The 12810-nt window shown below is 42.1% G+C and overlaps 1 protein-coding gene and 1 long non-coding RNA gene across 5 annotated transcripts; both read left to right on the top strand.

Annotated features, from left to right (window-relative positions):
• The first annotated feature begins 624 nt into the window (after positions 1-624).
• Positions 625-1321, top strand: LOC125536117. The gene is made up of 2 exons (XR_007294919.1): positions 625-1073; positions 1199-1321. It is a non-coding gene; the product is annotated as an uncharacterized LOC125536117 (long non-coding RNA).
• Positions 1322-6915: 5594 nt separating this feature from the next.
• On the top strand, positions 6916-12313 carry LOC125536116 (probable histone acetyltransferase HAC-like 1). Of its 4 annotated transcripts, XM_048699257.1 has the most exons (9): positions 6916-7261; positions 7594-7699; positions 7818-8080; positions 8530-8657; positions 8753-10070; positions 10409-10514; positions 10629-10905; positions 11434-11567; positions 11711-12313. In XM_048699257.1, the coding sequence occupies exons 5-9, from the start codon at positions 9943-9945 to the stop codon at positions 11927-11929; spliced, it is 864 nt and encodes a 287-aa protein (XP_048555214.1). In that variant the 5' UTR covers positions 6916-7261; positions 7594-7699; positions 7818-8080; positions 8530-8657; positions 8753-9942; the 3' UTR covers positions 11930-12313. The 4 variants fall into 4 exon arrangements, with proteins under 4 accessions (XP_048555214.1, XP_048555213.1, XP_048555215.1 ...); XM_048699256.1 differs by having other exon boundaries at positions 7818-8657; XM_048699258.1 differs by having other exon boundaries at positions 7818-8657; positions 8738-10070.
• Positions 12314-12810: the final 497 nt, after the last annotated feature.

Below are 12810 nucleotides of genomic sequence, written 5' to 3'. Positions count from 1 at the left end.
AAATGAAACAAACTATGACACTGCTACTAAGATATTTTGCACTATGGGGTAGTAACTTAGACTAGTGTCATGCATATGACACAAGTCTAAGTTACTCCCCACTATGACCAGCCTAAAATGGCAAAATTTATGGCGCGGCGCTGTTTAGCGCGGCTGTTGGAGATGCTCTAGGGATTGATAATTTTCTTCTTTTCTTTTCTTGACGTAAGGCTTGATAATTTTCTTGGGAAAAGAGTAGGTAACTCTGCTGCATTAGTTTTAGCAAGTCTCTGCAGACTCAGGCCGTCCGACACGCCACGGCATGTGCTAATGTGCCGGACACCGCATGGCCCACACATGCACGTTCAATAGACGGGCTGTGTCGTGCCAGCCCACGTGCCTCGCTCCCCGGCCAAGCACGACACTCTAGGACGTGTTTGGTTGGTTGGCTTGCACCTGGCTCGCATCGGGCATGCAATATTCAGCTTGTTTGGTTTCCCACATGGCATCCTTAGCCTGGCCCGACCGATGCAAAAGGAGACCTCTCAGCCAGGCTCGCGGGAACGCGGGAATCAGGTGTTTCCCTGGCGCAGGCCCAACTGATGCAAATCGCCTGCACCCGCAATGCTGGCGTGGGGTAGCGATTCTCTCGCGCTCGTGGGGGGTCAGCGCGTCCCCTCACCTCTTTCCCCTTCTTTCCTTCTCGTTCCCCGCTGGAGCTCTCACCTCACCGTTCGTTGCCGTCCTCAAATCTGCGACGGAGATGGTCGAATCCCCGTCGATGTCCTCGCTGACTATCGCTCTCCGTCGCCAACTCTTCCTTCCCAGCGGTCGTTGCTCTGCCAGATCCACACCCCCATCCACGGCAGCGGAATGGGTGCCAGCCGGAGGCCGCCGCCAACGCCACCTTCCAGGCGCCCCTTGCTCTCTCAGATCTACACCCCATCCATCGGAGCGGGGTGGATGGTAGCCGGAGGCCCAGGAGGTGCCAGGTCGTCTGTGCATCGTCCCATCTAAACAGCAGCAGGAGCGCCCAATGTCTCCCGTGTTCGTGCAAAATTTTCTCACGGGGTCTTGTGATTCGCTCATGGATGGTGCGTACTTGTTCTAGATCTTGTATCTGGCATTCCTAATCTCCCAATCTTCATCTGTTTTTGCTCTGAATGGTGAGTGACAAAAGAATATTCAGTTAAACGCATGTCTTGTGTTTACTTTGCAGATTGAGACCGGAACAGCAGGTTAATGCATGGAATTAAGCTCTAATTCAACCTGATTTTGGTTCAGATTTGTTTTACTTGTTTGAGAAATCTATGATAAATAAAATTGAAATTGATTTTTATTTCAGAATTTCTAATGCAGTCTACCAAACAACATCTGTTGTGTACAGCATCTCTCATGCACATATATCCTATAGGCCACCAAACATACATCTTGGTTCAATTTTGCATTAGCTCAACCAGGCTAGGCTCAGCCAGGATCCTCCATGCGATGCAGGGTGGAGCTACACACACAACCAAACACGCCCCGTGACCCGTTTAGCCTGTGTGCTTTTCGGCCTACTCGGTTGTTTTCTAGGTCATAATATATAAATCAAAAAAAATACAAAAATAAATAAACGGGTCATGTCGTGCCGGCCCGCATGACGGCACTCCAGGCCCAGGCACGGCCCTGACGTATCGCATGCGGGCACGGACCGTTTCGAGGATCCTATGTGGCGCGTAGGGCGCCCCTACCACCGTGGCGCGTACCCCCAGCTAACCCCACGCTTCTTCTAAGCCGGCCTATCTAGGGCGCGAGGTCCCTTTTTTTCTCCTTTCCTTTTCTCTTCTATTTTCCCTTTTTCTTTCCTCTTTACTTTTACACTTTTTTTGCAAATTTTCTTTTCAAATTCACGAACACTTTTTGGTTCGTCGGATTCAAAACAATTCATCATTTTAAGAAAATGTTCGACAATTCAAAAAAAGTTCATGGAATTCAACTTTTTTGTTTGTCGGACATAGAAAATGTTCACCAAAATTCAAAAGTTGTTCACCGACCTAAAAAATGTTTGAATTCAAATTTTGTTAATCATTTCCGAAAAATGTTCAGCAAATTCAATTTTTTTTGTTTATCAGATTTAAAAAATATTCACCAAAATTAAAAAAGGTATTCACTCATTTTAAAAATGTTCATTAAATCCAAATTTTGTTCGTTGTTTTCAAAAATGTTCATCGAATTCAACTTGTTTGTTCATCGTGTTTAAAAAATGTTCACAAAAATTGAAAAATTGTTCACGGACCTAAAACAAATGTTAATTAAATTCAAATTTTGTTCATCACTTTTAGAAAATGTTCATCGAATTCAATTTTTTTGTAATTTGGATATAAAAAATGTTCACCAAAATTCAAAAATTGTTCACCGATTTTTAAAAAATGTTCATTAAATTCAAATTTCGTTCATCTTATTTCAAAAATGTTCACCAAAATGCAAAAATTGTTCACTGACCTAAAAAAATGTTCATTAAATTCAAATTTTGTTCATCACTTGCAAAAATTGTTATCGAATTCAAATTTTTTGTTTATCAGATTTAAAAAATGTTCATCAAAATTCAAAAAGTTGTCACTAATTTAAAATAAACTCATTAAATTCAAATTTTGTTCATCATTTTCAAAAAATATTCATTGAACTCAACTTTTTTGTTCATCGTATTTAAAAAATCTTCATCAAAATGCAATAATTGTTCATCAACCTAAATAAATTTAGAATTTTGTTCATAATTTTCAAAAAATGTTTTTCAAACTCAAAATTTGTTCACTGATTTCAAAATTTGTTCATGAAATATAAAAAATGTTCATTAAAATTAGAAAAATGTTCATTATTTTTGAGTCGCAAATATTTTCTGAATTCAAGAACTGTTTTTATTACAGTTCGCAATATTTTTGAATTTTAGATCCAATCCCGAATTATTTTAATAGTAAATACAACAAGAATAGAAAATAAAAAAGGAAAAGTTAAAAAACAAAAACGAAAAAACGGGGGTGGCCGCCCAGCGTGTTGGCCGGACCAACTGGGCCCGCTGGGGGCGGGGATTGCGCGCCATATAGGTGCTCCAGGACCGTGAGAGCTCCTATTGGACGCGCGCGGGGAGGTCCTAGTCGGAATATCCTATTTGCCGCTCGCTGCGGCAAGTTGTCGGGCGGACGCACAGGGAGATCGATCAAGGGTTCGCGCGTGGGCCGGGCCGTAAAATGTTTCGAAGATTTCAGTTTGAGGAACCTTCTTGCCTGTTCCCAGCCGGTTTTTCCAATTTTGGAAACCTTCTAGGAGCTTCCTAACACTTTTTTTCTGTTTCTTTTTCTTTTTTTGTTTCCTTTTTCCTGTTTGTTCTTTCTTCTCTATGTTTTCCTTTTCATTCCTTTTCTACTTTTCACCTTTTTTCTTTCTGTTTATTTTCTTTATTTTTCCTCCTCTCCACTTTTTCCATTTTTTACAATTTTAAAAATATTCAAACAATCCAAATTTTGTTTGCATGTAAAAAATATTCGTTCTTTACACAAATGTTCGAAGTGTAAAAAATTGTTCGCTTATTGCAAAATATGTTCGGGTTTTAAAAATAGTGTTCATGTATTGAAAAAATGTTTGAATTTCCAAACTTGTTTGAGATTTTTAAAAGGTTCTAAATTTTCAAATTTGTTCTTCAGTTTTAAAAAATGTTCATGCTATCAAAACTTCTTTCTTTCAAAATTTATTCCAGTTCTCAAATTTTGTTCACAAATTCAAAATATTCATAGTTCTCAAATTTTGTTCACAAAATTCAAAAAATGTTCTCCTTTTCAAATTTTGTTTAGGAGTTTGAAAAAATGTTCCTCTTTCAAAATTCATTCGGAAATTTAAGAAAAATGTTCGTGTTTTCCAATTTTGTTCGGTAGTTTCAAAAATTGTTTCTATTTCAAATTTTGTTCGCAATTTTCAAGAATGTGTCTGTTTCTAATTTTTTTAGGGAGTTTAAAAAATGTCCGATTTTTGTTAAAAATGCTAGCGAATTTGAAAATTGTTCATCTTCTTTTCTTGTTTTTTCTGCTTATTTTCTTCTGTTCCTCTTTCCTTTTTAGAGTATTTCACAGTTCAAAAAAATGTTCTTGATTTGATAAAACTGTTCATATTTCTCAAAAAATGTTCGAAAATTTATAAAAATGTCTTTAATTTTCAAACTTTGTACTGAGTTTGAAAAGAGTTCTTGTTTAAAAAATTGTTGATGGATTCCAAAACAATTCGCATTTCCAAATTATTGTGCAGAGTTTCAAAAAATATTGCCTTTAACAAAAAATTGTTCACATATTCAATAATGTTCATGATTTTGAAAAAAAATGTTCAGTTTATCAAAAAATTCTTCGGATATTCAAGAAATGTTCGAACTTTTTTTCTTCTTCTCAAAGTTGAAAAGTGTTCGCTTTAAAAAAAACATATTTCCAAAAAAAAAATCGTGTTCAGAATTTGACAAAATGCACGGATCTATATAACCTTTAGCTTAGCGCCCCATTGTAAACCAAGAAACTCATGTATCCCGTTGGCTAGTCTCGCGCATAAGCAACAAGAGGTCCCTTGTTCCATCCCTCCCTCGAGGACACTTTTTGAGGATTTTTCACTGTTTTACTCTAATGGGCCGGCCCAGCTAGAGTCGCTCATGTGCGTCCGCTTGGCAATTCGCCGCAACGAGCGGCGCATAGGAACTCCTGTCCTAGTCAGCGCCTTAAGCGCCGCGAAGCGAAACTGGCGCTCACAGGAGAATCTACTGGGCTGGCCCATGGACACGTAACGCACTGAAATACTGTAGCGTCACAAGGGATCGAACTCACGCCGCGACAATACTGCAACAGACTAGTTACCACTGTATCACTCGCGTGCTAGTAATCAAAACATGCGCGCATTTCTCAAAAACTACGGCTCACAAATTCACTAATTGAGAAACAATGTTCACCAATTGAACGGTGTGACTGTTGACCGTTGACTATTCAAAAGATAGGTGTATGCTTTCTTGAAAAATCAGGAATTAAAAAAATCATTCACAACAAAAAGTTCACGGGTTAAAAAAAAGGTTGACCAATTTAAATGAAAAAGTAAAAAAAAGTTCACCGAATTTGAAAAAAGTTCATCGTTTTGGAAAAAGTTCGTCAATTTTTAAAAAAGTTCATCGATTTTAAAAAATGTTCATTCTTTTTGGGGAAAAATCATAGATTTTGGGAAAAGTTCATCGATTTGAAAAAAGTTCATCAAATTTAAAAAAGGGTCATTGATTTCGAAAATAGTTCATCGATTTTGAAAATAGTTCACCGAATCTGAAAAAAGTTCATTGGATTTGAAAAAAAGTTCATCGGATTTCAAAAAAAAGTTCATCGAGATTGAAAAGGAATTCATTGATTTTGAAAAAAGTTCATAGAATTTGAAAAAGGATGAGGAAAAAGGAAAAACTAAACTGACGTGGATAATAAATAAGTAGACTGAAATTTCAATTAACAGAAGTTGTCATGGTCGGGTGGCTAGAGCAAATTGCTCGCAGTGTTCAGGTTCTGGGTTCGTTCCCTTGTTCATTCACTTTTCTCTTTTTTCTCTAAAAACAGAAGAAGAAAGAAAAGCAAAATGGGCCAAGCCCAGCTAACTCAGCTGCAGGCGCCCGTTTGGAAATTGCACTGTAACGGCGCCTGCAGCGCCAAATAGGAAATGCCACGCGCGCGTGCGTCCAATGGTCGAGCTTTCGCGCAGAAAGGAAGAGCGCATGGGCCAGCCCATTAGGAGGAAACGAAGCTCCAGACGAATAAAAAATAATTCAAGCGTAACGGCGCCTGCAGCGCCAAATAGGAAATGCCACGCGCGCGTGCGTCCAATGGTCGAGCTTTCGCGCAGAAAGGAAGAGCGCATGGGCCAGCCCATTAGGAGGAAACGAAGCTCCAGACGAATAAAAAATAATTCAAGCGTAACGGCGCCTGCAGCGCCAAATAGGAAATGCCACGCGCGCGTGCGTCCAATGGTCGAGCTTTCGCGCAGAAAGGAAGAGCGCATGGGCCAGCCCATTAGGAGGAAACGAAGCTCCAGACGAATAAAAAATAATTCAAGCGTGAACCGAAGGTCGAACCCGCGACCTCCATTCATTTAGCTAGCGTTGCTGACCAACAGAAGCTGCGACCTGTTGTGGCAATCAAAGGCTCGTACGTTTAAGTACATACTCTGTTGAATTCTTTTTTTAAAGTATGCATAAAGTATTTTGTATATCCGTTGAACATTTTGCAATATCCGTTGAACATTTTCTTAAAATAAGTTGAACATTTTAAATAATACACGATGAACTTTTTTGAATATACGATGAACTTTTTTGAAAATATGAATATACACGCTGAACAATTTTCGGATACGCACTGAACATTTGTAAAAGAACGTTGAACAATTTACGAATACACACTGAACATTATGTAATATATACAGTGAAAAAATTAAGAAACATATTGAGCATTTGTATATTCGTTGAAAAAACAAAACCGAAAGAAAAAAACCAAAACCAAAAGAGGAAAACAGGACAAAAACCAAAAACCAGAAGAGAAACAAGAGAAAACAAAACCAGAAGAAACATAAACAAAACTAGAAGAAGAAAACTGGAACAAAACCAGAAGAAAAAAAACAACAAAGAAAACCAAAACGTGGAAGAAAAAAAACTAACGAAAGAAACAGCAGCAAACGAAAAAGAAGCACGCGAACCCGTAGTGAGCCGGCCCAACATGCACGCGAACGGAAACAGCTGTGAGCGTTTCCTCGGCAGCTTGCCGCACACGGGCGTCCAATAGGATTCGCCCTTGCCGCACACGGGCGTCCAATAGGATTCGCCCAGGACCGTTTAGCTCGTGCCATGTCGTGACTGCGTGCTAACGGGCCGGCCCAGATGGCCAGGTTTGATTCTCTGACGCTGGAGCAGCGAGCACGCCGCTGGCCCACCACCTGTACTCACCCGGCCTCGTGTAGTCCGTCTCCCCGCCTCACCCTCGCCTCCGGCCGCCGCTCCTCTCAGGTGGGCCCTCCTACCACCCTTCAGCGACGCCATCTCGCATCCAGCTTGCGCTGCGCTGCGCCGGGGTTGACGGGGGCGGCGTGTGTGAGGCTCGCCCAGACTGCGCCGGTGAATCAGATCGGACGCGCTGGTGTTGACGGCGCCGTCGCGGATGCCGCAGCGGCAAAGTCAGACGCAGGATGCGACGGGCCTCCACGCGGGGGTCGATAATCAGTTTGTGATGCTGCGCAACAGTACTCGGGAGAAAATGTAAGCGCTCGTCACTGCTCCAACTGGAATGAATCCAAATCTATACTCGTAGTACTCTACTCACTGAAGTCACTGGTCAACCGGTCAGAAGTTTTAATCGTACTAAACAACAGTGTCAAGTTTATTAGTACTATATATGTTATTTCATTCACAAACCTATGTGCAAAGGTGATCGTAGGTATAAACTATCAGATTTAACGGATACAAATTTTGGAACTCTGGGGCTGTAGTTGGATCCAATTTTCAGTTCTGTTTATACTGTCAAAATGCTCATGGTTTGATTCTGGTATGATAACAAGGGCATTATTTTATACTTGTTCTTGAATCGGCAGATTCGACTATATGGGAAGGAAGCCATCCTCGGCTATTTATCAGGGGCGGCTGCCGGAGCTTGCGAGACGGCTCGAGGAAATCTTGTTTAGAGAATTCCCAAACAAGGTGTTGATCTCTTTCCCACTTCTTTTTTACCTTTGGTTTTCGAGCAATCAAGTCATCTCCTAGCAAAGGTAAATAAAATTGCTTCATCATTTTAACATTTTCTGTTTTTTTTTGACAGAATGAGTACTACAATATGATGAAGGGGGCGATTGAGACCCACTTGCGGTTTGCCATGAAAGTCTTGAGTGTTCAGACCCAGCAACAACAACAGAATCGATAATTGTCAAGGCAGATAACACGCATCCTCGCTATGGGACACTGATTGTGACACCTGGTATCACGCATGGCACAAGTACAAATTCTGGAATGTCTCATGTGACTGGCAAATCGTTGGCCCTCTGTCGTTTGGTGCAGACATGGTTCCTCTGAACGCCAACATGGGTACCTTGCTGCCGGGTGCAGATAGTTTTACTGAACTTGTGCTCATTTCCTTCAGCCTGTGCACCTTAACTTGAAATTCTTCTGTACCATGCTGTAGAACTTCTAGCTTTGAAATCCAATAGCCAGCAACATATTAGACAAAATTGAACATATGTGTTAACACCTAAAAACCACATTTTTGGAAGTCTAGCTTGTTTGGGAAAGACCATCCACTAAGTATCTTCCTTCGGACTCTTAGCCTCCTTTTTTTTCAATATCAAACAGAAATGGGATTTCACACTGTTCAATCTCATTGTTTGCACATATTTATTTATGGCATCTTTTGACCTACATATACTATTCGGTCTTCGAGCTTTATGCTCTAGTGTACATCACCTTTTTTTTCCTAGTTTCCCTTTTTGGACTATGTTTCCATTTAATAACTTGGTTTGTGTTGCTTTCTTTCCAAGCTTCCGATGAGCATGTGAACACACTGATGTCTATGAAGATGAACCATACACACCATGATCGCCCCAGAGCATGCAACAACAACCTCGTGATAGACACAGTGGACACACCTGCAACCAACGGACTCTTGGTAAGAATTGTGCATTGTACTTCACAAATATCATGTATAGTAGTTACATCACTTCTCCAAGGCTTGCTTAACAACTGCAGCTCATGGTGATGCAGAAACCCTGTGTACCTGTGAAGGAGGCCCGAAAGGAACCAAAGTTCAGCTGCCCAGTCTGCATGAATGAGCTGGTCGATGCGTCATCAACCATCTGTGGCCACATCTTCTGCCAGAACTGCATTGAGGCCTCCATCCAGGCTCAGAGCAAGTGCCCGACCTGTCGTAGGACCCTAACCAGGAACGGTTTCCACCGCGTCTAACTCCCGGCGATGGACTAACCTGGTCCAGCCATTCTGGGCAGAGCAGAGCCTTGGCACCTGTGCTCCTCTCTCTTCTTGCAACTGTTTATTTTCTCCACATTGATGACGATCGTAACTCCTCAAGTGCCTCCTGCAACTGCTCCTCCCTCCACACTGCCCCACCCATGAACAGCATCCTATCCCCCTATATAAGGGCATCCAGTGACACGATGAAGGGGACTTCCAAGATCTATCGAAGACCTAGTCTAGCCACTTAGCCAAACTGATCTAGGCATCTCGCCGAGATCAACCATCTAGAACTCGACGAGTTGCTCTTCAACTCGTCGAGACCCCCATTGTAATCATTCTTTGTACTCTATCTTCAGATCATCCCATATAAGCAAGAGTAGGGCCATTCCTAGGGGCTCGAACCTGGGTAAAACGTGTGTCCCATGTTTATCTGACGACTTGTGGTTACTTTCCACTCTCATACATATCTACCTGTGACTCTCCCTTTTTGGACTTCAAGAGAGTTTTCTTGCGTTTCAAATTTTGGAAAGTTGGAATGGTTGTGCCTGAAAGGTTTGATCTACATATTTTATTGGCAATTTTTGTTTAATACTATTTTGAAAATTTAGCATTGTGTGGTAGTGGGTAGTTGGCGAGTTAGTGTCGTTAGTAGAAGTTAGTTTAAACAGCTGGAAGTCCATCCAAAACTTTTTGCAATCTGTGGTGTATAACCAAAGCCACACGGCGCGCCAGGCTCCGCCCCCGGTCAAAACTAGTTTTAACACGTGGCATAGCGCGTAGGGTGATTCGGAAGGATTTCTTTTGCAGCAAACTTTGTACCATTATTCTTGCCCAGAAGCAACTCTGTGACGAAGAGTGGTTATATAGAGCGGGAAGCACGCCGCTGGCCGACCACCAGTATTGACTCTCCAGGCTCAGGTAGTCCGCCATTGGTCTGGGACTGTGTAAGGCTCGGCTGGCTGGCTGCGAAGATTGGGCCCATGAATCAGGTCGGTGGTGCTGGCGACGGGATGCCGCCGCGGCAAAATCAGATGCGGGATGTGGTGGACCGCTCAGCAGGGGTCGATCCCAAGTTCATGGTGCTGCGCATCAATACTCGACAGAAGATGTAAGCGTTCATTACTGCTTCAACTGGAATGAATCTACTCCTACTATTTTACTGATCAATTGGTCATAGGTTTTAATTGCAGCATGCTCTAAACAACAGTATCAAGTTTGTTCATACTATGTTATTTCATTCACAAAAATATAAGCAAAGGTGATCGTAGATATACCATCAGAATTAATGGTTTCCCTAAGTTTACAAAGGATTTGCATCTAAATTTTGGAACTCTGGGACTGCAGTTGAATCCTCTTTTCAGATCTATTTATACTATCAAAATGCTCATGGTCTGAATCTGATAAGAAAGCAAGGGGATATTTTTATACTTGTTCTTGAATTGGCAGATTCGAGTACATAGAAAGGAAGCAACCATCGGCTATCTGGCGGCGGCGGCTGCCGGACCTTGCGAGCCGGCTTGAGGAAATCTTGTTTAGAGAATACCCAAACAAGGTGTTGATCTCTTTCCTACTTGTTTGTAGCTTTGGTTTTCGAGCAATCAAATCATCTCGTAGCGAAAGTAAATATTATTGTTTCGTCATTTTATTTTTATTTTTATTTTGTCAGAGGGAGTACTACAATATGACAAAGGGGCCGATTGAGCCCCACTTGCAGTTTGCCATGAAGCTCTCGAGTGTTCGGAATCGGCAACGACAACAGAACCGACAATTGTCAAGGCAGATAACATGTTCCCCTTGCTATGGGATAATGATTGTGACACCTGGTATCACGCAAGGCGCAAGTGAGAATTCTAGAATGTCTTTCGTGGCAGGCAACACTGGCCCTTTGTCGTCGGGTGCAAACATGGTTCCGCAGAACACCAACATGGGTACCTTGCTGCCAGGTGCAGATAGTTCTACCAAACTTGTGCTTATTTCCTTCAGGCGGTGTACCTTAACTAGATATTCTTCCTACCATATGCGTTAGGACTTGTGGCCTAGAAATCCAATAGCCAGCAGTATGTTGGACAAAATTCAACCTATGTGCTAACGCCTAACATACATCACCTTGTTTAGAGTCTAGCTTGTGTTTTTGGGGAAAAACACCCACTAAGTAGCTACTGTATGACAAAAGAGCTCTAAGTAAAATGTTAACCTGAAAGATCCTTGTCAAAATTTGGCATTAAGTACCTTCCTTTGGACTCTTAGATTCCTTTTTTTCAATCATCGATTCGAAATAAGATATTACATTGTTCAGTCTCGGTGTATGCCCATATTCATGTATGTTATTTACGGAATTTGCATATACTATTCAGTTTTGGAGCTTCATGCTGTAGTAGACAGGTCACAGGTGTATATTTCCATTTGTCCTAGTTTCCCCTTTTGGACCATGTTTCCATCTACAAATTTGGTTTGTGTTCCTTTCTTTCCAGGGGAAGCTCCCAATGAGCATGTGAACACACTGCTATCTCTGGGGATGAACTCTACACACCATGACTGCTCGGGAGCGTGCAACAACCACCGTGAAATAGACATGGTGGAAGCACCTGAAACCAACAGACTCTTGGTAAGAATTGTGCATTATACTTCACAAGTATTCCCTCTGATCCAAAATAAGTGTCACGGTTTTGATCGGAGGGAGTATCATGCTATAGTAGTTATATCAGCTCTTCAATTATTGCTTACAAACTTCACCCTGCGTTGACGCAGGCACCCCATGCATCCGTGAAGGAGGTCGCAAAGAAACCAAAGTTCAGCTGCCCAGTCTGCTGGAACGAGCTGACCGATGCGTCATCGACCATCTGCGGCCACATCTTCTGCCAGAAGTGCATTGAGGCATCCATCCAGGCTCAGAAGAAGTGCCCTACCTGCCGTAGGACGCTGACCATGAAGGATTTCCACCGTGTCCACCTCCCGACGATGGACTGAACTGATCCAGCCATTACGGGCGCAGCAGAGCCTCAGGCACCCGTGTTCTTCTCCTCGCCTGCATTGCGGTCATTCTATCTACACAGGGTTGCCTCTACCATTCAGTTTCCTGCCCCAACTGTGTGACTGGCAACAGTTTCGAGGTGTCGTTACCAATCAGTCTGTATCCCTAGCGCTAAATAAAACCGTACTCTCTTTGTTCGGGTTTATAATAAGGTCTGTTGCTTTTGTCTTAAGTCAAACCAACTTGAGTTGTATATGTTGTTGCTTTTCTCATAATTTGTTGCCTTATAAACCTGAATGGAGGTACCAGTGTTTTGTGTGGAAGGTTGTGCTTGCTATCGTGTGATTCATGTGCAAAGAAATATATAATATTTCGTTTTAGTTTGTGTCTGTAATTTCTTATATGATGTCAGCTTGCTTCCACTTGTGCTAAAATTGAAGTCATTTTTTTGTTTCTCTGGAGTCTTACATCCACTTGGGCCTGAAAACACTACGACCCAACCTGTGGTTGGGTGGTTAGAGGGACAATGATATCTTCAGCCCATCAGTGTTCAAGTCTTGGTGCTCGCATTATTCTTGGGTTTATTTCAGAATTTCCGGCGATGCGCTTTCAGTGGGAGGAGACGTTTCCGTCGACGACGAGGCATCTATGGTGACTTCGTAAATCTCAAGATGATATGCCAGCTTAGTCTCTCGAATGTGCTCATAGGGGTAGAGTGTGCGTGTGTGCGTTCATCGAGGTGAATGTCTGTATGCATGAGCGCTTGCGTCTATGTTAAAACAAAGATATATTGGGTCCTCTTTGTTTCAAAAAAAAAATCTACTGGGTTCCCACTATAGGGGCGCCTATGTCTCGCTTCACGCCAGATGTAGGGTGG

Source organism: Triticum urartu, chromosome 2 (genome assembly GCF_003073215.2).
Source record: "Triticum urartu cultivar G1812 chromosome 2, Tu2.1, whole genome shotgun sequence".
NCBI classification, from domain to species: Eukaryota; Viridiplantae; Streptophyta; class Magnoliopsida; order Poales; family Poaceae; genus Triticum; species Triticum urartu.
The sequence above is the reverse complement of the archived record's forward strand: the minus strand, read 5'-3'. Positions and strand labels throughout refer to the sequence as shown.

Coding starts and splice junctions, on each gene's coding strand:
- LOC125536116 (XM_048699257.1), top strand. CDS start 9,943: ATGAATCAGGTCGGTGGTGCTGGCGACGGGATGCCGCCGCGGCAAAAT. Junction 10,906..11,433: donor CATGGGTACCTTGCTGCCAG/GTGCAGATAGTT, acceptor CTTTCTTTCCAG/GGGAAGCTCCCAATGAGCAT. Junction 11,568..11,710: donor CTGAAACCAACAGACTCTTG/GTAAGAATTGTG, acceptor GCGTTGACGCAG/GCACCCCATGCATCCGTGAA.